General features: G+C 37.2%; 3 protein-coding genes across 4 annotated transcripts; 1 reads left to right on the plus strand and 2 right to left on the minus strand.

Annotated features, from left to right (window-relative positions):
• Positions 1–5,010: 5,010 nt before the first annotated feature.
• LOC102708161 (indole-3-acetic acid-induced protein ARG7-like) lies at positions 5,011–5,388 on the plus strand. Its single transcript, XM_040525559.1, has one exon. It carries the CDS (start codon positions 5,011–5,013, stop codon positions 5,386–5,388), a length of 378 nt encoding a protein of 125 aa, XP_040381493.1.
• Positions 5,389–7,034: 1,646 nt separating this feature from the next.
• On the minus strand, positions 7,035–8,225 carry LOC107304439. Its single transcript, XM_015838519.2, has one exon. It carries the CDS (start codon positions 7,939–7,941, stop codon positions 7,522–7,524), a length of 420 nt encoding a protein of 139 aa, XP_015694005.2. The 5' UTR covers positions 7,942–8,225; the 3' UTR covers positions 7,035–7,521.
• A 12,319-nt stretch (positions 8,226–20,544) lies between these two features.
• On the minus strand, positions 20,545–23,851 carry LOC102705172. 2 transcript variants are annotated; one of them, XM_015838479.2, is made up of 6 exons: positions 23,694–23,734; positions 23,532–23,605; positions 23,347–23,461; positions 21,474–21,581; positions 21,147–21,385; positions 20,545–21,027 (listed from the first exon to the last, which is right to left on the minus strand). In XM_015838479.2, the coding sequence occupies exons 3-6, from the start codon at positions 23,360–23,362 to the stop codon at positions 20,671–20,673; spliced, it is 720 nt and encodes a 239-aa protein (XP_015693965.1). In that variant the 5' UTR covers positions 23,363–23,461; positions 23,532–23,605; positions 23,694–23,734; the 3' UTR covers positions 20,545–20,670. The 2 variants fall into 2 exon arrangements, with proteins under 2 accessions (XP_015693965.1, XP_040381398.1); XM_040525464.1 differs by having other exon boundaries at positions 23,532–23,851.
• Positions 23,852–26,703: the final 2,852 nt, after the last annotated feature.

Here is a 26,703-nt window from a genome sequence, read left to right on the forward strand (position 1 = left end):
TATGATTTGATTTATTGTTAAAGCAACTTCAAGGATGATTTATAATTTTACATATTTAGACATAACTTTAAATAAGATAAAAGGTCAAACGTAGATTTAAAACTCAGCGGTGCCAACTAAAAAAAGATCGTAGGGAGGGAGTACTGAGTAGCTACCTGCTCATGACTCTCTCTCTCTCTCTAATCTCTGTGTGTGTGAGAGAGATCAAGATGGATCATGGAGAGAGTGATGCATGCAGCAGCTAATTAATTAGCTTAGCTAAGTTAGCAGTAGTACCTGCACCTGCACCTCCCTAGCAATGCAAGTGTGTGTGTCCAGCATGTGCAATGGCGTTGCCCTGCCACTCACTCACACCAAGCAGCAGCTAGCTGGGCATGAGCATGATCAGCAACGGTTGTGGCAGTTATACCATGCAATGCACGTCGTTGCCGCTTAATTTCTTCGGCTAATATCATTTCTCTCCTTGCAGTACTTGGACAGCCACAACAAATCGCATGATCTCTGCAAGCATGCTCTGCACTTATTTTGCATTAGTATGTCAAAAAGTTCAGAGTAAAATAAAAGCTATTACTGATTTTTACTCAAAGATGTTCAGAAAACATATATGGGGGCTGCAGGGGTAGCATGCACTTCTGCATCGATCAGCAGAGTATCTGCAGTTAGATATCCTCGGTTGCCGTTCTCTGAAACTGTCCAAAATGTTCAGTTTGGTCCCTACTCTGCTGCTTTGATCTGCTCGACCAGTGATTCCTGATGATGGCTGGTGCTGCCGTTATCCGTCACTAGCTAGATTCACGAGCTACAGCAATGGCCATTGTGGTTAAGATAGATTGATAGATATACAGATAGTACATAGCACTGTCCTAGCTAGCTAATATGGTGTTTGGATCCAGCGATTTTTCTGTAGTCCCTTGTCACATCGAATGTTTGAACGTTAATTAGAAGTATTAAATACAAACTAATAATAAAACTAATTGCATAAATAAATACTATTTTAGTAGACAAATTTTTAAAGCCTAATTAAGCCACGATTAACAAATATTTACTGTAGCATCACATTCGCTAATCATGGACTGATTAGGCTCGATAGATTCGTCTCACGAAATAGTCCAGAGTATGAGGTGAGTTTTATTAATAGTCTATATTTAATATTTCTAATCAGTGTCCAAATATTCGATGTGACAGGATCTTAAAAAAAAGTTTAGAGGATCCAAACACCCCCTAAAACTATATCTATCTTATCTGCAGTTTCGTCAGGGGAAGGCAAGAAGCTAGAGCCAGCTACAGGACAGTTCTTTGCTAGCTCATCTCTCAGGGAAGATGAGCCAGATGTAGAGTGTGGTGGCCCTAACTGCAAGTGCATTATAAGATAACACAGAGATAGCTAGGGGGTGTTTGTTTATAGGGGTTAAACTTTAGCCCACATTGGATATTTGGACACTTATTAAAAATAGTAAACGTAGTTTATAAATAAAATCTATGTATAATCTTGGACTAATTTGCGAGACGAATTTAATGAGTCTAATTAATCCATGATTAGTCTATGTGATGCTACAGTAAATATTTGTTAATTATGGATTAATTAGGCTCATTAGATTCGTCTCGCAAATTAGCTCTCATTTATAAAATTAGTTTTTTGATTAGTCTATATTTAATACTCTAAATTAGTGTCTAAACATTCGATGTGACATGGGGCTAAAAAGTTTAGCCCCATCTAAACAACCCATTAGATCATGGAGATAAGCTAGCTGCTGCTTCAGCATGACAGTCCTGTGCCGTACTTCATACCAAAACAGAAATGCAGGCCTGACAAAAAATTTTGTTGCAATTTGACTTCACATGATCGATCATAGATAGATACCCCTCTTTGCTGCTACTTACCTCCATGATCGCTTCACATGCGCAGATAGCGTCTTCCAGCTAGAAAAAAAAAAGCTAGATTGTTAGTATTATATTGTGCATGATCCATGGTTAAAAACTAAGGTTTCAGATTTGTGTTCAGAGATATAACAATTACTCCTTCAGTTTGGCTGATCTGCATCGGTTCTCGATTGGCTGTGAAAGGGGAATCTTTTCTTTGATCGTACGACAACAATCCAACCCGTACCAATCTATTGTAGTAAACGGAAATTAATTCGACGAGCAGATCGAGCTTGACCAAGTACGTACAATACAATCTTCAGTTTCTTACCACCTTAACTGAAAGGAAAAAAGAACTTGGTCAGTTGCCTCTGCCCTTTGGAATTTGGTTCTTCTTTAGTCTGACCTCGAGTCAAGAGCTCGAGATTACAATTAATGTGGTCGAATCCAACCGTTGACGCTTGAAGATGTTTGCATAATACTTTTGAGCAGCGCTTGATCTTAATTAAGATTGTTTATTTTTCAGAAGATGAAGCATGAGGACTGTGAGGAACTACATTTAGGATTGTGGAAACAAATTAAAGAAAAGTACAGAAAAGAGCTATTCGGTGTCTACATAATTGTACTGAAACTACTAGTAGTACATGAAACTTATTACAAGCACAGTTTATAAACTAACTATAGCACAGGACCTACTGACCTAGTCCCTTTCAGTCCATGATCCACCCATCTGCTTGCACAATGATTAGAGAACAAAATCAAGCATTTGGTAGTTCAAGATATACTAATTGGGTTTTAGGTGCTGATCGATTGCTCATTTGGGTCCTATTGCTCATGATTATCATGGTGGAGGAATCTTTTATCAACTTGGATTGTACCTTAGCCTTCAGAAAATAATTATTTAGTATTCACAAGAAACTAGAACAATACATTAGAAGAATGAGAAGTCTAACAGGTTGATACAATTAGGGAATCTTACATTAATTATTTTCACACCTCATCAACCCATCTTATTCAACACCATTCATGTTAACTAAGAAACTAAGTTCAGGTATGATCAGAATTAATGTAATCATATCATGCATTAGAGGCATCTTAGCAGTACTTGCATTAGAGGCATCATATCATGCATTAGGAAGTAGGACATATTTATATTGATGGTACCATGTGAAGCTCCTCACATGCATGCAGGCATGCAACTCCATCCAGACTTAAGTCAGGCCTGCCATATTCTCCTCATGCATGCACACAATTTGAAACTGAGGAGAAGAAAGTTAAAAGTCTTGAACCAAGATCAAAACAAGAACTTAGATAGTCAGAGAAAAGTACACCAACCTTTTATTATATGAATCTACTGATGTGATCCAGATGGCAAGTTGAGAGCCTAAAAAAAAACTCTGTTTTTGTTTGTGCTATGCAGGCTAACTGACTAAAAACCACTGAGCATTTTGTTTTTGGTTCCCATTGTTTTTCACTCTGTTTGAGCAGTTTGTTTGGCGTTTCATTCGTTGGATACACGTAAGGCAAATGATTCTCTGAAATCAAGTCTTACTTTTATGTTCCATGTTTGCAGCAAATTAATGGTGATCAGGTTATCAGGTACATACAGATTTGCAGATTTATGCTACTGTATTGATTCAAAATGATACTTCAGAGAAAAGGTTTTCTTGAGGGAAAATATGCTGTGATGTCTGCAGAACCAGTAATTTCACTCTGCTCTCTTCACCATGAAAAACAAAAGTTCACTGGTTGTCTGGTTCATTGACAGAAAAAATCTAGCATTCGGTATAGCAATAATAGGAGTTCTTCAGCAATTGCGTTCACCCATACACCACAGAAACCAAGGCAAAAAGATTCAATTCTACATTTCTTTCTGAACTGTAAACAAAAGCCCATGCAATTTCCACATCACAACCAGCAATAGAGTCTTGTACTTCATAGAATCAATTGCCATACCCACAATCTTGACTAAAGTGACTGACCATGATAGTATAACACCCATAGAGCATTCAACTTTAAAAAAAAAACTAGTAATAGTACTCTCTCCGTCCCAAAATAAATCAATCTTTCACTTTTTACATATAATTTTTAACTTTGTCTTATTTAAAAAAATTATGATTAATATTTTTATTTTTATTAGATGATAAATTGTGAATAGTACTTTACGTGTTACTATTTTTTTTATAATTTTTTGAAATTTTTTTAAATAAAACGGATGATCAAACGCTGGACACGGAAATCAAAGAATTGGTTATTTCGTGTCAGAGGGAGTAAGTACCAACAAGATGGGTGAAGTAAACCTGCCATTCTGTCAATATATTCAAGGCCCCATATGTTGGCCAATTACCGTTGAAGCTTTTATATTATGTTCTTAGCTACTTAAACACCAATGCTGAAAAATAAATTACGACTGAAAAAGACCCAAAACAATTCAAAAACTAAATTTTACTATATCCAAATTTTGGCCATGACATATACGTTATATGACAAACGATGGGCCCTCAGTTCAGACTTCAGATAGCCATTTCTGTCCAGTCTTCACGAATCACCTTAACCCTCTAGTTCATTCAGTCAGGACTCAGTAGTAATGATCATGTGGTGGCGATGTGAAAATGTAAGAAGGAGAGAAGAAAAGGAAACAATTTTTGCATTGTCTGCAGATCTTCTGCATTCATTACAAAAAATCTAAGAGCAGGCATAATAGTAGGCTATAAGTCAGCTATAAGTATATTTTAAAGAGATTAAGAGAGAGAAAAGAGGTGAGCTACTAATTTATAGCCAGCTGCACACAGGCTCTAAAACAAAATGTGCATGACATGTGGGACCATATATTAATGTTTTGTAGGTAACTATTGTATGAATTGGTTATTAGATTGACTATAGAGAATTGAAGCTAGTAGTTGGCTATACTATTGGGCTTGCTCTAAGAATCGTTAGCAAGAAAGCATCGATTTGTACACTTAAGCTAACTGAAAAAAGAGTAAGATGTCACGAGGAGGCGGCGCACAGCCAGAGGCTCCTATAAATTCTCAGCCTCGTCACCATCTCTTCTTTGCACAAAGCAGCAGTTGCTCTTGCTCCTGCCAAGAACACGTCACTCCAACTCCAAGACGCAGCAGCAGCAGCTAGCTGTGAGGTTGCATTCCAGCAATGGAGGATCAGCAGGGTGGTGGCAGGGCGAGCAACAAGATCAGGGACATCGTGAGGCTGCAGCAGCTGCTCAAGAAGTGGAAGAAGCTGGCAACGGCGCCGGGGAAGAGCGGCAGCGGCGTGCCCAAGGGGTCGTTCGCGGTGTACGTCGGCGAGGAGATGCGGCGGTTCGTCATCCCGACGGAGTACCTCGGCCACTGGGCGTTCGAGGAGCTCCTCCGCGAGGCCGAGGAGGAGTTCGGGTTCCGGCACGAGGGCGCGCTCCGGATCCCCTGCGACGTCGACGTCTTCGAGGGCATCCTCCGCCTCGTCGCCGGCAAGAAGGACGCCGCCGCCATGTGCTCCTGCTCGTCGGAGACGGAGATCTTGTGCAGATGATGATGATGAGGCCACCATTAATTTCACCATTCGTGTGTTTGTATGTGTTCTCCTCTCTCTCTCTCCTTTGTTCTTGCGTTCTCCCTGAATTTCTTTCTTCTCGGTTTTTTTCTGAAGAAAGGAGAAAGAGGTTGGCTGCAGCAAACGAACAGAAAACAGTTTGATGATGAGATTTCGGTCGATGTGTACTTTTGTAGTTTGTAAAATGGGAGGCCACGAAGGACTAATTCTTCACAGCAATGATCTAATGCAAACTTTAGGCTAATCAATACCTGTGTCACAGTTCATCATGTATATTGTTGGTTTCTTTTGTTTGGTGAATTCTTTGTTCAGAAACTGAACCCAAGCAACTGAATGAAAAATGGCTTAACATTTCAGATGTTCTAGCTTCATAGTTCATACTGGAAATGTGCATCTCCAGGCAGATAATATTGATTATTAATTACTGGGTAAAAGAACAAGTAGTTCAAGAGATTAGGAATAACAGGACACAAGATTGCAGGGAAAATTTATAGCTGTTCTTAACCTTCTGCACAGGCAGGGTCGGAGGCTAGTTTTCGACACAAGTAAAAAAGAAGCCATTTTTACTTGAGTTTTTTTTACATCCTTAAAAAGTATCTCAAAATACCAAGAATTTTAGTACTAAACTAGCCTCCGGCTCAAGATTGTACAAACTTACTGAACTTTGCCTGCTCCATTGTGAAGAATCTTGACGAGTAACGGTACTATCATATTCTTAATCATGTGAGTTTGTATAATCTTTAAGATTATAGTACACATGTTCACATGGCAAGCACACCTGGTCCTCAAATGAACACATGCACGGGAGCAAAATCTCTCCATATTTTAGGTGAATCTTAAGTTATAGTACTAAACTAGCATAATTTGAGAATATACCATCTCCTGTAGTGTAGAACATAGCCGTGGTAGCATTAAGTGTAAAAATAAGATCAGATCGTTTAGGTACTATCTGAAAAATCTGAAGTTACAGCTGAAAACAACCAATCTTGATGATACTCTGAACTTGGGCAAGTCCCTGAAACTGAAAGAGGTTTCTCTAAAGAATATGGAGGACAAATCCATCAGGTGAAACTCTGTCTGATCCCCAAATGTTAAGGATTAATGAGGGTACAATGATTGATCTATTAGGAGATTTGTTCTATTTTCAACAGTGTTATCTGAATTATGTTTATCCTCAAATTGTGAAAAGTACAGTTTATGCAGAGACAAGTGACAGTCTGACAGACACAAAAATCCCCTGAATTTCAAATGCAGCACAGAACTACTCCTGTGCATTTGTTCTGAGATTCTGACCATCCTGGCATCCTTTGAATGGTACGGATCCAGATCCAAAGTTGCAAAATGTTAGATTGGTGTGTCATGATCTCTTCTGAATGACCACTTTACAATAACTAGGCATGCTGCCAATTGCAAAAACCCATTCAGTTTTAATGGAACAGAGGTAAGGTATTACATCTCTCCGCATCCATGACGTTCAATTGATGGGCGAGCTAGATATGTTATCCCATAGTATTCCTATAGCTTCCAACTACCAAAAGAAAATCAGATCAAGTTATAAATATATGCAGCACGGAGTTTCAGTTATTGAAAAACTCAAAAAGCACAAGTTCCTAAAAAACCTCTAAGATAATATTTATATGTATTTTTATATATTCTAGGGTTCTGCACATACAGCAACCTGAACCAAAATTCCTCCAAAGGTTCAGAAATATGCAGATTCTTCATAGCTTAGTTTCAACTACATCAATCTCTCTCTGTCCAAGAACTATGGCTCTAGGAAAGAAACTAAAATTAATTAATCGTCTGATTACTGTATCAATGTACTTCTCCATAGATGAACGTGCATATACATCAAAGCTATACTGCCTAAGCTGTTGCTTCTCCAGAAATCCATGGAGTGAAAGCAACAGTGACCAAGAACACGCCATGCAGGTATGCTGCTACAGTGCTCGTGGCTTCTGAATTTTCACTCATCTGTACATTATATTTTTGGACTTGCACATGAAGTAATCTAGTATTCTAGTTAATAAATAATCCACCAAATTAGTGTAAATACGTACGTATATGTACGGTATACGTGTATACGTACGCGGCCGTACGTTTGTACGGTGGCTAGCTGATGGCTTTCTTGCCCTTGGCGCCGGCGCCGGCGTTCTTGCGGCGGAGGCGGCGGAGGAGGTCCTCGAAGTCGTCCTCGTCGCAGGGCACGCGGAGGCCACCGGCCTGCGCGAAGCCGAACTCGTCGGCGGCGCGCTCCATGAGGTCCCGGAACGCCGGCTCGCGGAGATACCCCGTGGGCACCACGAACCGCCGCGCCTCGTCGCCGACGTACACCGCGAAGTACCCCTTGGGCACGCCGCCGCCCCCGCACCCGCCGGAGGTCGGCGGCGACGACGCCGGCTGCTGCTGCTGCTGCGGCTCCAGCAGCGTCTCCCGGAGTCCATCCTCCTCCTCCTCGTACGCCGCCGCGCCGGCCTTGCAGTCCTTCCTCCTCCTCCTCCCGCCTTTCTTCAAGTAGCCCATCACCATCATCGCCACCGGCCGGCAGCAAGATCACAGCTCGTCGTGTATACACACAGAGCGCTCTCGGCCGCCGTAACGTACCCCAACTTTCTTGGTCGCCGGCGGCGCGCGGCTAGATTGCAGTGCCAGTACGGTGGCGCATATGCAGTGGTCGATCATGAGTTGGTGGCGGGCGCCATGGCTGGTGCTTGATCGATCGATGGCCCTTGGATGCCTAGCTTGGGTTTTGGTGGTGGAGGAGCACAGCCACAAAGTGGTAGTGGGCGGCGACGCCGACGCCGTGGTCTCAAGTCTCAACGACTCTGCGGTGTTTAGGAAGAATGGAAGCAAGCTAGGGCTGGGTGTTTTATAGCTGTAACTAACTAACTAGGGTAGTTTAACCACTAGTTAATTAGCTTCGTTAAACTTTAAATACGAATTAAAAGTCGGTTGATACGAAACGTTACGGCAGACCCTCGAGTAATAAAATAAAAAAAATATGGATTCTAATCTCGAGGTGGATGCGCAAACACTTCGTATATAAAATTTCTATATATAGCTTTTTAGTATTTAGTTATTGCGTTACATGTTTTTAAGATGATATTTTTCATGTAGATGTTTTTTTAAAAAAATACTTTATATACAAAATTGTATCTTTGTATAAATTTTTTGTACACGGCTTTTCCATATATAAAGATAAAATTTTACACATACACATAATTTATATATATTAATTTTCTGGTATATATAAATATGTCTGCGCGCACGAACGTTCGACTGTTAGATCCACCGAGGTGGATGTACTTTCATGTGCATTCTTCTTTTAAATCCAATAAAAATAGTTATGAAAAATTCTTAATGATAATAATGATATAGTGTATAGTAACATTGAGTTCAAATTTGATCCACACGTATTGACGAAAAAGAAAGACAAATTCAGGTGCGAATAATACCACTACTATTCATATTGAATTTGTCTTTTTTGTTGTTGTTTTTTTATATCTCAACGTGTGGGTTGAGCTTAGACTAAGATTTTGTGCAGTTACATATTAACATATATATTGTCCAAGTCTAGTTAAATTTTTTGAGAAATGGTTTCATTTTTATTTAGAAGTCCAAAAGGTATATATCCTTAGTTTTCTTTCTGACTCAAGCCAGTAGATTTACTTTAACGAGAGATGTAAAATTTGGAGTCGACCGTGTACGTGGTGAATTCAATTGATTCTTTGAAAAAAAATAATACCAAGGAGTCATGGACTTTTATTTTATCAGTGAGATCAGCAATGGCCCTTGAGGCCACTCGATCAGTTCACAAATTGGTATCTTAATTAATTATGGCATTTTGTCATTCAATGTTCATTGACATATGAATCCTCTCCTAACACATATCAGTAATTAATGAGTGGTTAATTATCTCCATATATATAGAAAAGAAAAAGGTGTCTAAAAATAAGTTACCTTCTCCACATCCACAAATGATCTAGTACTTGTAAGCTTTATTATTTTGTCCAAAAAATATATATAATTGTTAGCCTGGTTTTAATTGCATGTGAAGATAAGAGTTATGACTGCTACAAAGCCTGTTACAAGAATGAAATCCTCTTAATTAAATTGGTTGGAGAACACAAAACATTTGTTGCGAGAGGCTAGCTATAACGAGTACGTAAATGATGGCGCTATTTTTATAGCAATTTTCCAATGATTAAATAGTTAATATCTATTAATTCTTTTGCTTGGCCTTTGTGATTTCTTTTAGACATGCGTAGATTATTTGTGGATTGATGGATTATCAAAATTTATAGATCGTTTTAAGTTCTTCATTAGCCAAATTGCATCATTAATTACTTGCTTGCAATCAACATTCACGGATTTTTACCCATTGGAATTAATCCTTGCCATCAATATTCACGAATACTTACCTCGGGTATTTTTATAGCAATTTTCCACAAGCATTATTATTTTCTTGCCATCCTTGATTCTTTTTTTGTGGAACTTGTATAAATTAAACTAGTTTGATCCATACACATAATCAATAAAAAAATTCCCTATACCTGATCCACGGTCCACAGCCGGCACGCCACGGCATTGTAATTTAAAAAGGTTTCACCCTGGAGCATGCAGGAGATGTAAACCTTATTATAAAATAGAGAAGAATTTAAACCAGCGCACACTTTATTAATCAAGAAGTGTGAGTTCGCATCTTTTTCACTCGAACGTACTCCATATGCCAATTTCAGAGTTTGAATTCCATATATACAACTTAATCTTGGAATTGTTTCAAGGTTTTTCTTAATTATCATAGTTTTCATAAGTTAAATATAAAAGTTTTAACTACGAATTGTTTTTCATCACTAACCCACCGTTCGACGTATTATTAGTACTTGACAAACTGATGTGCCTGAATATATCCACTTACCAAATCATGTACGTAAATTGTGCTCCCTTTCGTATGTTTGATAGATGATGTGTTAACTTTTGGTCAGACGTTTAAACATTCGTTTTATTTAAAATTTTATGTAAATATATAAAAATTTAGGTTATAATTAAATATATTTGGTGAGAAATCCAAACAGAAAAAATAAATAATAAGTATATAAGTTATTTTTAAACATGTAACAAACCGTCAATAACATCATCTTTTAAAATGGTATATTGCTAGCTGTGTTGACTGATCATGAAGGGGTCGAATAAAGTGGCCAAATGTGTCGGTGAGATTAGCGATGTACGGCCGAGTAATTAAGTTTATAATAAGTAGAGTTCAGTAGCATTAATGACCCATTGACTCAACAAGTAACTAGCTAGCCGGAACATTAGCATAAACTACAAACGGACATACCGACCACTTTTTTCTTTATTCAATAATTCATCGAATACACGTATCACCTAGGTTACGTGTGTAGTATAAACCATAGGTGTGCATACACGTATTTGTGTACTTGATGTTGTGGATATCGACTTATTTTACGTTTTCCAAGCTAAAGTGCATGTATGATCTGACACATGTCGACCTCGTGTCACCGCATAGTGTTATACTGATGTGTATGAGAAGTACAATTATTAAGTGATTTGGTAAGTTTGTGTAGTTTATTGTCTAAAATGTCAAGTAATATTAATTGGAGGAAGTATGTACTTTGGTGTCAACTTAATTAGGGCTCATTTGTAACACATGAATTTTACAAAAATGTCAAGGCAAACAGTTGAGTTTTTCTAAATTTCTCGTGAGATTCTTCCAAACCGAAAGGTCCTTAACAACTAGATCAATTATTAATTTTATTGTCATCAACTTCTACGTTACATGGGCTATTATAATATTATTATGTTTAGAGTGTGAACTTCTCAAAAAAGGGTTCGATGGAACCCCTCTTTTTATGTTTGGCCTAGAAAGCACGTCAGAAATCACCATTGGATTTTGTGAAGGTGTGGAGAAAGTAGCAATATAAAACGATTATACAGGTTCAGGCCAGGGGAAGACATAGCACCCTATCATGTACGTTTTAGGTGGGATACATGCCGAACAAGTTTTAATTTATAGTCTAGATTGGATCTAATACCCTCATCCCAGTAGCCCTAATGATTCTCTTATAGTGTCGAGGAGTTATTATTGGAATCCATTCACTTCGTCTTCTATTTTTTAGGAAGCCATTTAATATGCACACTCTTCTCCTACAAATAACGTGTGACAAGACATTTGGCACCGAAGGCCCGTGAGAGGCCTATGGAGGCTTGTCAACTCTCCAATCGTTCCGTATCAGAGATAGAGATGGAGTTGGCAGCCCTCTGGCTAGACCATTAGACCTTTGTCTAGTGGCCCCTACTGGTCCGCGAAGACATATAGGAGATGGTAGTCAACTGGTTATCTTGAGCCAGGGTGGTGATGATGGTAGGATTGAAGCGATCTGATAGGGGGGCCCTCTATTTTCCACGTCTAACTAAGAAATGACTGTCGTCGGCGATATGCTCCTATGTCTCACGGAGCTCTCTAGGTGGGTCCCCTTGTCGAGACACACTGGACACATCATGCTAGCAGACAGTCACTTGCTCTTCTAGGGAGGGGCCGGGTTGATGCAACCCAACACGTCTTAAATAGAATGCACCTAAGTCTTGAGATACTGTGAGCTATTAGTGATGAAACCCTAGTTCTCGTATCGATAACGTTTTAAATTAATATTGAAATCTAATAATATATATGGTATCGTATACTTATTAATTACAAATTTCATAATTATTTAAATTAAAACCCATATTACTTCTCTCAACACGATCTACGGGTCACGGATAAAAGAAAGATATGTCTGATTAATTAATTAATTGTGTAAATTCAACTAAGTAGATGGACTTGGACGTAAGAAAGAAGTCGAGGATGCAGCTGGGACAGCGAGAGGACAAGGAGTACGAAATTGGCGATGACTAGAGTACGGCCTAAGAACAGTTGGCCGGCCACTTTCACCCCCTTAATCTATGCAAATATCTTAATCACTACTAATATAATCAATTGCTCTCCTTTGATTACTGTAATTAATCTCGTCTCTAATCTCCTCATCTCTCCCGTCTCTCGCGGCGTGAACTGCACGATTGCCAGCCAGCCAGCCAAAATTTTCTAATCTGATTGTCTGAATTTCCGTGAAATGACAGCAACTAAACGCAACTGGCTGGATAATATACTGTACTGCAGACTGAAGGAAGAACAAGCTATCACAACGCAATTAGCACGGTTTCAGATCGAATTAATTAGCATCATCGTCCTTCGTAATTAGCATGCATATTGATTTGAACGTTGATTGCACGCCGTACGACTGATGGAACTGTATGGCTCCAGATCGATGCAAAGGGTTCTTCTGGTCAAATTGGTTGAATGGATTCAGTGGAGCTAGCTAGCACTAATTAATTGATTTGGATCGATGAGCAGCGTTCTTCTTTGAACAGTTCAGATTCCGAGCAAGAATTCGATTAATACTTCCTCCGTTCCATAATATAAGGCATAACCACTGCTAATCCAGAGACAAGAAATAGTTATAACTACCTTCTCGTTTGGATTACCTAGATGCGTGTATACATACATGTAACATGGTTGAATATTTTGATGATAAAAAATATGCTAGTTAATATATACTTCGAATGGAGGGAGTATGAAATACGCACACGCATAGATTGATAACAAGACGAAGAAATTCCTCTCAATATATACATATATATAAGGTAGTATTTAACTATTTTCTATGGTCAAGATAAACTCACACTTGATGCATATATTGCAAGAATCAAGATCAAATTTACCAAAAGTACCTAGCGGTTTAGTATAAAATTTTCACCCCATCTTTTTGCTTATACTTATAAGCCAAATTTTGAATTTTTAACCATAAATCTGAAGTTGATTTTGAAGTTTTAAGAATACATATATAAAATTTTTATTTCCAGATTATTTTTTATTTGTAAATATGTCGTTTGGTTTTTTTTATAAAACACCTAAATAATCACCCCTTTGTTAGCTCCACGTACTCGCACTAAATATTAGCTACATTCATATACTTTCTCAGGTATTGTAATTTTTTTCTCAAATTTAAACTAAGAGAAACATCAGAATTAAAATAGTAAAGTCGTGCTAGCATGACTTTAATTTACTTGGCAAGATTTAAATTCAATTGCCAATGAATATTACATGCGCTTACAAAGAGTTTACTATTGGCCTTTGTCTACTTGAGCGTGTTATAAAAGGGGCACTATCATAGGTACGAGTATGATGTGCGTACATGGTTTATAAGCTAAATTTAAAATTTAGAACTTAATTTTGTGGTTTTTTATCAGGATTAATTTATAACTTTTGCTTTTAAGTCGTTATGGAAATATAGTTTTACTTGAAAAACGTAGTTTCACCTTTTTTTTTTCAAAAAACAAAACAATGGTACCCAAGATGTGTTCATCTCGAATTTAATTGCACAAAATAAAATAAAATAAAATGAGCCGTGATATATCATTGTTCGAAGAGGGTCCACTCCTTTGGAGAAGTGCGACTGGACAAGTACAAGTCTATACACGGGCCGTATAGTTTGTCCGACAATGACGTCGTATCCATCATTTTCCACACGGCCCCTGAATAACAATTTTATGTTTAAGCTGTTAATTGTACGTACATTTCTTCAGACATACAGTTTCGTAAGTTCTCTTCAATCAATACTCATCGGGATGAAAAATGGATGTCCAAAATAAAATTTCTCTGTTTCAATATATATACTTATAAAATACTTATACTGTGCTATTATAAAAGAAAGCAATTGTGATGACAGATAATTTATTTCCACCAATTAATTACCATACACGGACTGAGCGAGTACGTCGGTGCTGCCGGTGAGGTTTCACACGATTTCTGCTTAATTAGTCAGCTAACAACAAGATTTATTGAGAAAAAAAGGCTAACAACAAGAAGGGTTGAGCTTGATCATGAAGTGCAGATGTGACTTTATAGATGGGTATATTTGTAGACATAATAATTTTAAATAACTAGATTAGAGATAACTGAATGGAATTATATTGAAAATTAAGTCCACGCAAATGATTAATTAGCTGCAGACACGACCCGTGACTTTGAGCTGAGATTAGCGACCCTTTCTCCATCAATTAGCTTCCTAGTTAATTAATTTCTTTTTCTTCTTCGGCAATTAGGTAGACCTACATGGCCTTTTAATTTGTGTGAATGCATGCATGAATGATTGATTGATCTTTTTTCTGCATCTCTTTCAGCTTGGCCTGTTGATCACTCGTGCTAGTTCAGAATCTTCAAGCTGTTAAATTAATAATTAATATTTAAGTAGTTTGGATTTAGTTTCTCCAGTAACAAATTAATAGTATATCATGCTGAATAATTCCTTCCTGTTGTTCTGATATGCATTTGTTTCATGAAGGCATATACTTCATGAGATCCTATATATTGTCTGGGATTATTGTAAATTTACCAAAAGAATATTTGACCTTTTAATTGCAAATTTGCGACAAAACAAAAGGCTACCCATTTCGTCGGTTACGTTAGCTAGGCAGTCAGAAATATATGTAAACAAACTATAATATAATTCTGCCTCCAGAAACTGACGTGACAAAAATCAAAAGTCAGTAGAAAAGGAGAGGTGCAAATTGCGTTTTGGGTGGCCGTACGTACGATGGTGCGAGACAAGCCAAAGCTGGTCAGAAAAATATTTGTCTGAAGATTGAAACGGTCCATGATTTCTAGTAACATGATTAGATTAGGTAAGCAAGCTTTGGCAGTATGTCATTAGCTCAAGCCACCAAGAGACGACAGGCATAGCTAGCAGTAGTCAAACAGAGATTGTGCAAAGTTTCAGAGCATATATATTAGCTCTGTCGACTGATAGTGTGACCAAAATTCAGAAACTTGGTTAGAATGAACTGCAAGCAGAGCAGCAGAAATCATCATGCAAGGCTGATCTGCTATCCATCTTGAAACCCGAGGCTGCAAAAAGAATGTGTACTGATCAGTTGGCAGTAGCTGTCGCATTCCAGATACACGAGTAGTCAATAGCAAAATTTCGGTGTCAGGTCACGTTCAGATGATACCGTCTACACAATTTCAAGAATGGCTGCCAGTGTATGTCGATCAGGTTGGGTGGTGAAAGGGAGATAAAGATGCCATTTACTTGCATGAACAGTATGATCATAATGCTCCCTGATTACAGAATGATTACAAAGTTGTGAAGGAGAATCACTGTGTCGTACGATGTTCTGATGATTTGATCCTTGTGAAAGAGGGGGTTTCTTCTCCTTTTTTTTTCTTTTGGTTCATAAACACATCATTTTCGTGATACACTCTGCAATTTGCAGCATGCGACATTTGTACATACATACGAAAAATTGCTTGTGATCTTCAGCACCCAGAGTGCTCAGAATCAGATTGTTAACGTCAATGTATATCTGAAATACACTATGTTTTTCTCAGTTTATGAACAAGTTAAAGAATGGCCTTGAGAATTGAAGCTGTTCTGTACATTATACCTGAGGCAGATGTCTGTTAGTTTTCTTGAGCCAATTCCATCTGGTTGGCAAGGCAACCACTGGCACAACTCTTTGTCAAAAGCTCATGAAGGTGGGCATTTTCCGCTATTCTTCCACTGTCAGGGCTTCGCATTGACTAGTCATCTCCTTGAATGGCATGTCGATCTGTTGATAGACACTCGTTTTATGTGAGGTGTCGGGTCTGGGACAACCTATGAAAATGTCAAAGGATGAAAATATAAGTCAAAGTGGTTATCATATCAAGTGAACAGAACTTATGGACAATAATTTTTACTTTTCAGACAGTTGTTGTTCTTTTAATTAGTCCAGTAAAAGAAATAGAATAATTTGACATATGCTTAGACAATATAGCAGGTCAGGCATGGATAACTCGTTCTTTCCCAATGAAAGGAAACGACGACTTTGATGTATCAAATGGATAGATGCAGGTCTTGGTTGAATTTTTGCAACTGGAAGTCTTCCTCATTCTGCTGAGATCTTAATTATACCTTTCAAACTAACCAATATTGCGGAACTGCTGAAAACTTGGTGTTTGCCCATGAATCATACTAGAAGGCAGACTATTGCAGGCAACCAGTAACTTGATCCATGCCAGATTATCTTATCATGAGAATACAACAATAACATAGAAAATTATGAAAGCGGAGGGAAAATGGGTTTTTGAGAGCAAGTCATACTTTTTCAAGAATCTCATCAACACTCTGAAGATCTCTTACAGGCACAGAAATTGCCAGAAGCAGCTGTACTTTCTAAAGCTTGCACAAAGATATCATAGTAATTGCTGTGACGCCCGGGAATGACCGAGGAAGGAAAGGAAAGGATAGGAAAAGAAAAGAAAGAAAGAGAGAAAGAAGTACCAGTGGGCTGCATATATTGGCATTGGGCTTGGGCCTTGGGCCTTGGCCTTGGCAAGCAACAGCAATTGGTGGGCAGCAATGTAGCAGCAGTTTCAGGAATTTTTTATTATATATTTTTATTAAAAATTAACAAAAATAAATTGTTAGAAAAAATTATAAAACTAGAACTCCAATGCCCAAAGCTCACTAATTGGGTGCTATATCTGACGTGGCAAATAACCATGGATGTCCTAACTGTTCATGTCAAGATATAAACGCTTAAGAGAGAGGGCAATCGCTTTTGCAGGCGGCTCCTTAAGACCGAATAAAACATCTACTAGTAAGATGCTAAGGGATTACATGTAGAATCGTCTCCCCTCTTCCCGCTCATAAGCAGGAATATTTTGAATTTTTTTTATTAAATAAATATTTTTAGCAAGTAATTTTATTACTAATTCATCGGACAAATTTTTTTCCAAAACTAAACCTTTTGGCCACATCAGTGTTGGTGGCGTGGCAAGACAACGCTACCACGCAGGCTGGTCGGTGTAGCATTGCCACACCATTGTCAGTGGCGTGGCAACATAATGCTGCCATGCCACTGACAATAGCGTACGCTAATGTTGTGGCATGATCACAAGGTTCATACGGGTTTAGTAATAAAATTATTTATTAAAAGGTTTAAAAAAATAAAAAAAATTGAACATTACAGGCGGTCCTCTTCGCACCCACCTAATGGTGTTAAGGGACCTGCATACAAATGTGGCAAGTATTGATAGGCGTCCATCCAACGGATGCCAGCGGATATTTGTCACGTCGGATATATCGTCCAGCCAAATCGTCTATTGACTAGTGCAGAGTTTAGTTTCGTATTTTTCTTAGAAAAAAAGTAGATTTTTGTTAATTTCTTAGAAAAAATATATTTTTGTTAACTTTTAATTAATAATATATATATATATATATATATATTAAAAATTCCAGTTTCAGCATTAGCAGCGCAGCGATCAGGCTGCAGGACTGCAGTATCGGCGGCGGCACAGTGGATAATGATGTTTGCCTGGACACTAGTAAAACCAGATTCCAAAACAACTTTATAGAGCCTTAAATCTAGAGTTATAAGTACTTATCTTTTCACTTATATTTATAAGCTTAAAATTTGAACTTTAAATTTAGAGTTGATTATGAGGTTTTCATTGTAGTTATCTTTTCATTATATTTATAAGCCTAAAATTTAAACTTTAAATTTTAAATTTAGAGTTGATTTGGAGTTTTCATCGTAGTTTATTTTTTAGTCTTTGCTTTTCAATTGTTAAGGACACATAAAAATTTTAATTATAAATTATTTTTTGTCTATAAATATGTTGTTTGGCTTTTAATATGAAAAAACCAAAACAATCACCCCTAAACTCTATCTATGGTGAACATTCTCATATAAAAGTTACGGAGGGATTCTTAGAGAATACTTCCTTGGGTTGAATATAAATTTATGTTCAAATTCCAATAACCAGTTTTATGTTAGAACAAATTTATAAAAATCAATAGGTTGATGACATTATTTTCTTAGGAAAATTTATGTGTATCATTTGTTTTGTATTTAAATTAAGCAATTAAGAAATTATTCATTGTCAAAATTTGATCAACCGTTGTTCTAAATGATTATTTTTTTTTGACCGGCCAGAGTACTCAGTTGCATTGGTGTCGTCTCATTTTCAAGCAATGAATGTGGCAGTAGGAGGCAATCGAGAAGATGAACATTAGTACGATCATCCGCCAATGCCATGAGGCGTCATGGGGGAATATACCTCTTAACTGTATGCTCAACGGTTCATTTAAATTTGGTCATCCATATCTTCATTTGGATGATCATATAAAGTAGATTTATTATTTATATCTTTTTTACTTCACTAGATCATTAATATATGACATTATCTATATTTCTTTGGAGGATGGAGAAAGATAATCTAAATATGAAGTTTCTCTCTTAATATGAATGATATCTAAAAATAGATAACAAGATGACTATTCTGTTGGAGCTCAATTTGTAGTCTTCATCCTCTATTTTTAAGATCGAGAATGTGATAAATGAACTGTTGGATGCTCTGGCAGGCTGCCACGATCGTGTTCCCTCAATGCAGGCAGAATCGGCAGAGCAAAAACGCATGCCTCAGGATGCACAACACTCCAACAATATGCTGTGGTCAAGACTCCAGGACATCACTCGTCAGAATTGAGCAACCAACCAATCGATGGATTCAAACATTCAGTACGCGCTAGCTACGAATTTCATCCAAACCAACGAAAGCAAGATACATTTTGGTCAAAACCAAGTTGGCAAAACGCATCATTTGGGGAATGGCGATTTTGAAGGAGAAAAGTTAACAAAAACTTTAGTGATCTATAAAAAATATTATAAATATAAACTTACAATAGAAAGATCTTTATATATATATATTTGAAGGAGAAAAATAAACAAAATCCAATCATTAATTGTGGTTGATAGTTTAGACTTGTACAACATCTAGGTGGAAGGGCATTAATTGAATAACTTCTCATGCCCAATCTCGTTCTTCTTGCGACGCAGGATGTCTGCATCCCCTTCTACTGCCGTGTCCCATATTTGGAGTTTCCCGCTCCATGGGACATACGGAAGCGAGACAACGTAGAAGACAGACATAATTTGATCCAAAAGTTTTGATGTATGCATCAAAGGGATGGGCAATGTTATATTTCAAATATCTACAAAATTATAATCGCATGACTTGAATATCACAAATTGTAATTATATATTTCAAAACTATGTAAACTATAATGATATGGATTTAAGGATGTAAGGCTCTTTTTAAAGTTGAGGGTGTGTTTCTGAATAGTTGAGGGGTACATATGGACTTATCTCTAACATTTTTTCCCACTTTGCCACGGTGATAAATTGACGCTGCATTAGATATTAATAGTCTACGTTTAATATTTATAATAAGTGTCTAAATATCCGATGTGATATAGACACCGTGCTCACTAACATGCATCGTACAACGAAACGTCAGTCATGGAGTCATTTTTATTTATTTATTGCACAAGAGACACATAGCACACATACTCGTGAGTTTACCGCTAACACAAGCTCGAAAAGAAGGCCACCAATGGTAAATCCTTAGCATGACTGAACTTATTTAAAAGCACACCGTATATGTAATATTCGTTAGCACTAGGATTTTCCACCACACCACTGGTAATAGATATGTCAACAAATTTCCATGTCATGATCCTTGTTACCTTTTTTTTAACTCTCACTTCTGGTGATAAACCTATCATAGTATTTTCATAATTCTATTATTTAAGTGAATAATATGCCGAATAAGGCTGACACTTAAGAAAATAAAAATTAGATAGTTGACATTAGAAGTTAAATTTAGCACGGGTGGAAAAGAAATAGATACAGATACGGTACAAATTTGGGTGGGACAGTTAAAAGAAATTACGAATCTAGATAGCACATACTTGAGGGAGTTCAGTACAATCCTCTATTCATCATTAAAATTCACAAGAGATTTAAGTGACCGATATAAAAACTAATCCCTCCATTTTTTTAATTTGATAATATACTTAGATTTATCTTTAACTATTCATCTTTCTTTTTTTTTTGCAAATATGCATAATTGTAAGTCATGGTAGAACAATTCATAACAAATAATTATTAATTGTGTAATTTTTTTAAATAAGATAAATAGTTATCTAAAAGTCAACGACATCAAATAAAAAAAATATAGGTAATACATTATAACAAAAATTATGCAACAGTACCAATTAATTTCTTTACGGTCTATCCATAACATTCTTTAAAAAAGTCCATATGGTATCTAAAATTGAGATTACGTAGCAGGACTGTACTCAGTACCATAAACAGGGTTCATACATCAATACCATATAGTTCTTTCACAGACTGTATCTCAACCCTACCATAAGCCGGCCAGTCTATTTTTTCAGTTCTAAATAACAAAAACGGAAGCTGTCCTTCAAGTCCAAAGCTTACGACGCACACCGAATGACTTATTGCTTCATTTTTGAAGCGCAAGACTTGTTTTTTATTGAAAACATAAACTGAGCCATATTTCATACACTTGTCGTAATTACCACTAATATAAAATACTGCCACCATAGGTCCCTTGATAAGATGCCTCTCTAATGCCAGCCGAATCTGAGAAGGCTTCTTAACATCATACATGGTATAGCATTGTATCCTTTTCATCTCACAGGGTAGACCAGCCTAAAAATCATACAAACAAATATTCATTTTGGCTATAAATTTTCTTAGACTAAAATCCAGTAATCATCACACTAGAGCTAGCATCGTAAGGATTAATGAAAAGGGAAAATATATTATACCTGGCAAAATAAATCATAACCTTCCTCCGTAGGGACACCCGTTCTTCTCAGTATATCCATAATTCTAACATTCCGACCAATCTTCCTTTTCTTTTTGTCAAAATCCTTCAGCAATTTTTCTATCTTAACTTTTTTATCTTTCCTCTGGAGGTACTTAATAGAAAGATTATGTCCAAAACCATGATGAATCCGTAAGTTTGCCTCCAGTGCAGCTATTATTGAATAATAACTGCACTTTCCTGCAAATAAACATTTAATAGTTAGCAAAAAAAAATTATTTGACATCAAATAATATTAAAGAATGTTAAATCTAAATGCATAACTCACCATCTGGAGCTGATCTTCGTACTGACAAGATTGATAAATTGTTCCTAACTTCGTTGTGCCATGTGAATCGCCGGTACGATTTGTCATATCTTCGAACTGGTCTGACTTCTGAAAAAAACATATATAAAATGAAGTATGAGCTTGAATAGTTAGTATTTTTTACAGCAAGATAGCAACTATTGTTTAAAAGAGTTAGCACAAATTAGACATTTAATTTGTAAATGTATATTCTTAACCATACATAGTTGTAAAACATCAGTTCAGAACTGTGGAGGCATCCCTCAGGGAGGAGCCTAGAAATGACATGGGCCTTCCCTGTGGCCACCACGGAGCATGAGCTCCTTCTCATACACACGGCTCCACAAGCTCCACTGCCTTTTCCATGAGCTCCGCCTTTACTTCAGCTTGTCGCATCCGCTTTGTTGGACAGAGACTAGAGAGCAAGAGAAAGGGGATGACAGATAGGACCCTCAATGTCTTTTTACTATTAGAGTACCATGCCGGTGCCACATAGACTAAGACCCTATTTGTTTTCAGGGACTTTTTTTTTAAGTCCCTGTCATATCGAATGTTTGGACACTAATTAGTAGTATTAAATATAGACTATTAATAAAACTCACCCTATACTCTAAACTATTTCGTGAGACGAATCTATTGAGCCTAATTAGTCCATGATTAGCGAATGTGATGCTACAGTAAACATTTGCTAATCGTTGATTAATTAGGCTTAAAAAATTTGTCTAATGAAATAGCTTTTATTTATGCAACTAGTTTTGTTATCGGTCTATATTTAATACTCCTAATTAACGTCCAAACATCCGGTGTGACAAGAACTAAAAAAGAGTCTCTGGATCCAAACAACCCCTAAAATCATGTAAATTAAACGGTTTGAGAGTTGAGGGGGGTTGTGTTCTCTTGAAAGCCATAACAGTATAGAACACCATGCAATCACTATTGTTAAGGTGAAAAGGCGAGGCAAGGTAACCCACCCCTGTCCAATCGCCTAGGCGTTTAAGGTGGATGTAAGGTGATGCCTTACACACATGAGCACAATAGGCATACTAGAGATCTAATTATATTTTCAATTGGAATATAAAAATAAGTTCAAAATTCAACAAGAACGATAGGTGTTGGCAACCCTTTGTTTCCCAACAGTGTTCAGACACTTTAAGAACCATGCATACAATTAACTAAAAATTTGTAATACAAAGGTACCAAACTTGTAAATGTAAGTATGCATTACTTGCCATTGATTAATGGACTAGAACAGCAAAGGATCCAGCTGAGATATCTAGCATGCATAATTAAGGTATGATAAACAAATTCTAAAATAATTGTTCTTGGTTATTCTGAGTACAAGACTCAAGGGAGATCCACTCTGGAAACTTGTGACAGAATATCATGTAAAACAACACAACATAGATCCATGAGAAGAGTTTTGATGATCTCTACATGTAGTCTTTTTTCCTATCACCTGGTTGTTCATTTCTATTTCTGGTCTCTAATTCTTTTTGGAACAAAAGACAAATGATCCAGATTATATTGAAAGATGAAGAAACAAGACAACAGGAGTTTTTTTTTTTTTTGGATGCTTGTTTTACATGGATATTCTGCTTTATATTGGAACTAGAATGTAGCACATATATGCAAATAGCTTTGTGCAAGTGGAGAACACGCAAAATTGGTACACAGGTCATGAAAAACGATCGATCAACTCCCTGTGATAGATAAAAGGAGGGAATCACTGGGTTTAAACACTTATGACATGGGAGATGACAAGCTAGCACATTACCAAGGGACAATTAATTCAACGGCAGAGAAGTTCGATTTCCAGTGTATCGAACCAAGGTAATTAAAGAATAAAGGGCGTTACCATATGGATCGGACATATTGAACGGATTATGATGACGACATGATAAGCACCAACTGGAGTCACATCATCAGAAGCTAAAAAACAGGATGAAATCCTGCGACTTCCAGACTGGAATCTGCATGACGATGATGATGCATTAGTTTTCACAAATCTGGGTTCAAGCTTTCTAGATTCTGAATACTTACTAGGGTGAGAATGACGCCTGGTCTTCCCTCGGTGGCAGCCTAAGCCCTGATCGAGGACGTCTCTATCGAAATCTCTGCGAGATGACGGCGTGTTTCTTAATCAATCGAGCGCATGCAGCATTGCATCCCCAGTTGTTTAGATGTTCAAATCTGGCGACATACCGGAAGTGGAGTAGTGACGCCTCCGCCGCGCCGGAGCAGCGGCCGAAGTTTCCTAGGGCGGTGGCGGCGGCGGCGCGGGCGCCGCCGAGAGACTTCTTCTTCTTCCGCTCCGGAATATTCGGCAGGATCGGAAGCTCTTGGGCCTTGGGGAGACTCACCCCTGCTATGGCCCACGATCTGTTAGTCGGGGTGACCGTGGTTCTTCTAAAATATATTCGTAAACTGAAAATAATTTATAAATAAAATATTATATATATATACATGCTAAAAAATAAATTTTGATAAAAAGATTATAAAATAATTTCAAGTTTAAAGCCAAAAATTTAAATTTAGTGCCACTAGTACGTGGGTCCCACCCTTTGTTGAAAATGCAGAGGAACACCTGTGGCTGTCCGCCTTCTCCCGTAAAATTGCAAAAAAATTTTAAAAAAACATCACATCAAATCTTTCAATACATATTTGAAATATTAAACATAGTCTAATTACAAAATAAATTTTAGATTCCGCCTGGAAACCACGAGACGAATCTTTTGAGACTAATTAATCTATCACTAGCACATATTGGTTACTGTAGCACTTATGGCTGATCATGTCCTAATTAGGCTTAAAAAATTTGTCTCACGATTTTCTCCATAACTATATAATTAGTTTTAATATTCATGTATATTTAATGTTTCATTTAGATATCCAAAAATTCGATGTGATGTTTTTATGAAAAGTTTTTGGGAAATAAACAGGTAGCCAACCGCTACTACTGTACTCTGAGATAACACAGTATAAGTTTTTCCATAAGGACACTAACGTATCTAGAGATATATATAGATAATATATTTATTAGGAGATAAACCGGTATAAAACGGATGGAGTATAATATATTACAATTCCACTATTTTTCTCATATCTTTTTCTCATACATATATATTTAATATATATGTTTTAGAATATCAAGGTCATCTTTTGGCATATTTAAAGAAAAATACAATTGAGATATTTGTAAATAAAAAAAAATTTCAAATAAAACTTTTATATGCGTGTTCAAACCGATCTAAAAGCAAAGCTGAAAAAGTAAACTGCAATAAAAAACATCGAAATCATTCTAAATTTAAGATTAAAAATTTATTTTGGCAAATAAGTTCACGTATGAGAGTCAATACCCTTCTGATCTTATTATTTTCTCTCTCCTCCATAGGTGTTTATGGTTGGCTTGTAGGTTATACCTGAGGAGTGATAATTGGCAAAGGCTCGTAAGTCATTTTACAACCCTACTCAATCATTATATATTTTTAACTCAAAAGTTCTCTTTTTATCCAGCCCTAAAAATTAAACCCATTAACACCCTAGTATGATTGCAAAATGTTTTTGATTTTTGATTTTTTGAACTATTTTAGGCTGCACCTATTGATGGGCTGAATCGGAGGCTTGGAAGTAGACTTTACGTGGCCGCAGCCAGCAAGGAGCCGAGGATAGGATAGAGAAACCAACCTCACGGTAGTTGGGCCAGCAGTATGAGAAATATGTTCGTTCATATTTGTCCTGAAGTTTAGGAGAGGATTTTCAAAGGACCTTTAATTAAAATAATTGCTGAAATATTTTTTTCATTATTAAAATTATTTCTTTTGCTCTGAAAAATCTAAAAAAATTTCAGATAATATAATTAAACATGGACAATTTAATAAAGATATCTTCAGGCCATATTGTATCAAGGACATTCTAACCTCGTTGTCCATTTGATTAGCTACGTCAGATGCGACGGTAATTGGAGAATCATTAAAATTGATTTTTCGCTGTAAAGCACGAGTATTTTTGCTAGTAGGTAGTCACCCTAGATGTCTGGCAAAGACATAACCAAGGATTCTATAAACTTACATGGTTCATTAGGTGCATTTGACTCCCCAGAGAAATGAAATTGTACACTATAAGGCTGCAAGAAATGGATAAATATTTCTAAAAATTGACTGGATCCTTTTCTTCTTCTGCTTCACACGCAAGTTGATGCTCTAATGCCTAAAAACATCACATTCACAAAGAAAATCCCTGAAATCTCCAACTGGCTTCATCATCCATAACAAGGTAGCATTCGACATGGTGGGAGTTTGACAATAGGACAAAAGAAAAGTTGCATATAACTCCTTTTACCCTTTGAAAATGACTGGACAGACTGGGTAACTCATGCAAAGATTGGAGATGGCAGTTGTTTGGCAGCGATTGAAACACAGCAATGTACCGCCCTAAAATCACCCTAATTTGTTTAATCCAAATTTCGACAAATTTTAAAAGATAAAAAGAGCCTTCAGCAAGTAAAATTGACCAAGATTGAACTCAAATTGGCTTGTAGGATTTTTAATAAATTCCCCATGCCTCTAACTTTTTCTGTAATTTCCAGAGCATACTAGCTAATTTTAATGCAACAAAAACCATTAAAAAATTTTATAAAAAGAAAACCCATAGATTCACCTCCTTCCCGATGGTTTCTCTCCAAATTAATTTGAAAAATGGAATCCCCACATCTCCCTCATCATTTCCCCCATGAAATCTCTTTCATTTGCAAAGTAAAACATCGGTTTTCACCGTCTTGTCTACCTCCAGCCATTGATGGCAGAGCAGCAACCCACCAGCGGCCATTTCCCTCCCCGGCGACCCTCTACCTCTTGGGACCCTACAAAATGGAACCTCTCGTCCTCCTCTTCCATTTTCTAGCCCCGGTCCGAACTCTCCTCTGCCCTCCCCACCATTTTCCTCCCTCCACCTTATGGCGAACTTCGGCGGACTTTTGCCGATGCTCTCAACAGCTTCGGAGGGCGTTGAGTTCGTAGCACCGAGGAGAAGACCGGCCAATCCTCTATTAACTGGAACCACGACTTTTCCTGGGGACCCGTCAAGCCACACCTACCGTCATCATTTCAGTGCTAAGCTGACGATTGACCTCACATTCTAGTCACTATTGCAGCGACCATCCCTTCCTTCCATTCGCCTTTCTCTCATTAAAAAATATTTCTCCTTTCTTCCATTC

Source organism: Oryza brachyantha, chromosome 6 (assembly GCF_000231095.2).
Source record: "Oryza brachyantha chromosome 6, ObraRS2, whole genome shotgun sequence".
NCBI lineage: Eukaryota > Viridiplantae > Streptophyta > Magnoliopsida > Poales > Poaceae > Oryza > Oryza brachyantha.

What these genes read in the sequence shown, in the direction of transcription:
- LOC102708161 (XM_040525559.1), top strand. Translation starts at nt 5,011, where the DNA reads ATGGAGGATCAGCAGGGTGGTGGCAGGGCGAGCAACAAGATCAGGGAC.
- LOC107304439 (XM_015838519.2), bottom strand. Translation starts at nt 7,941, where the DNA reads ATGATGGTGATGGGCTACTTGAAGAAAGGCGGGAGGAGGAGGAGGAAG.
- LOC102705172 (XM_040525464.1), bottom strand. An exon ending in ACGAAGATCAGCTCCAGATG is followed by an intron (nt 21,386 to 21,473) that starts GTGAGTTATGCA and finishes GTTTATTTGCAG; the next exon opens with GAAAGTGCAGTTATTATTCA. An exon ending in GTTATGATTTATTTTGCCAG is followed by an intron (nt 21,028 to 21,146) that starts GTATAATATATT and finishes TATGATTTTTAG; the next exon opens with GCTGGTCTACCCTGTGAGAT.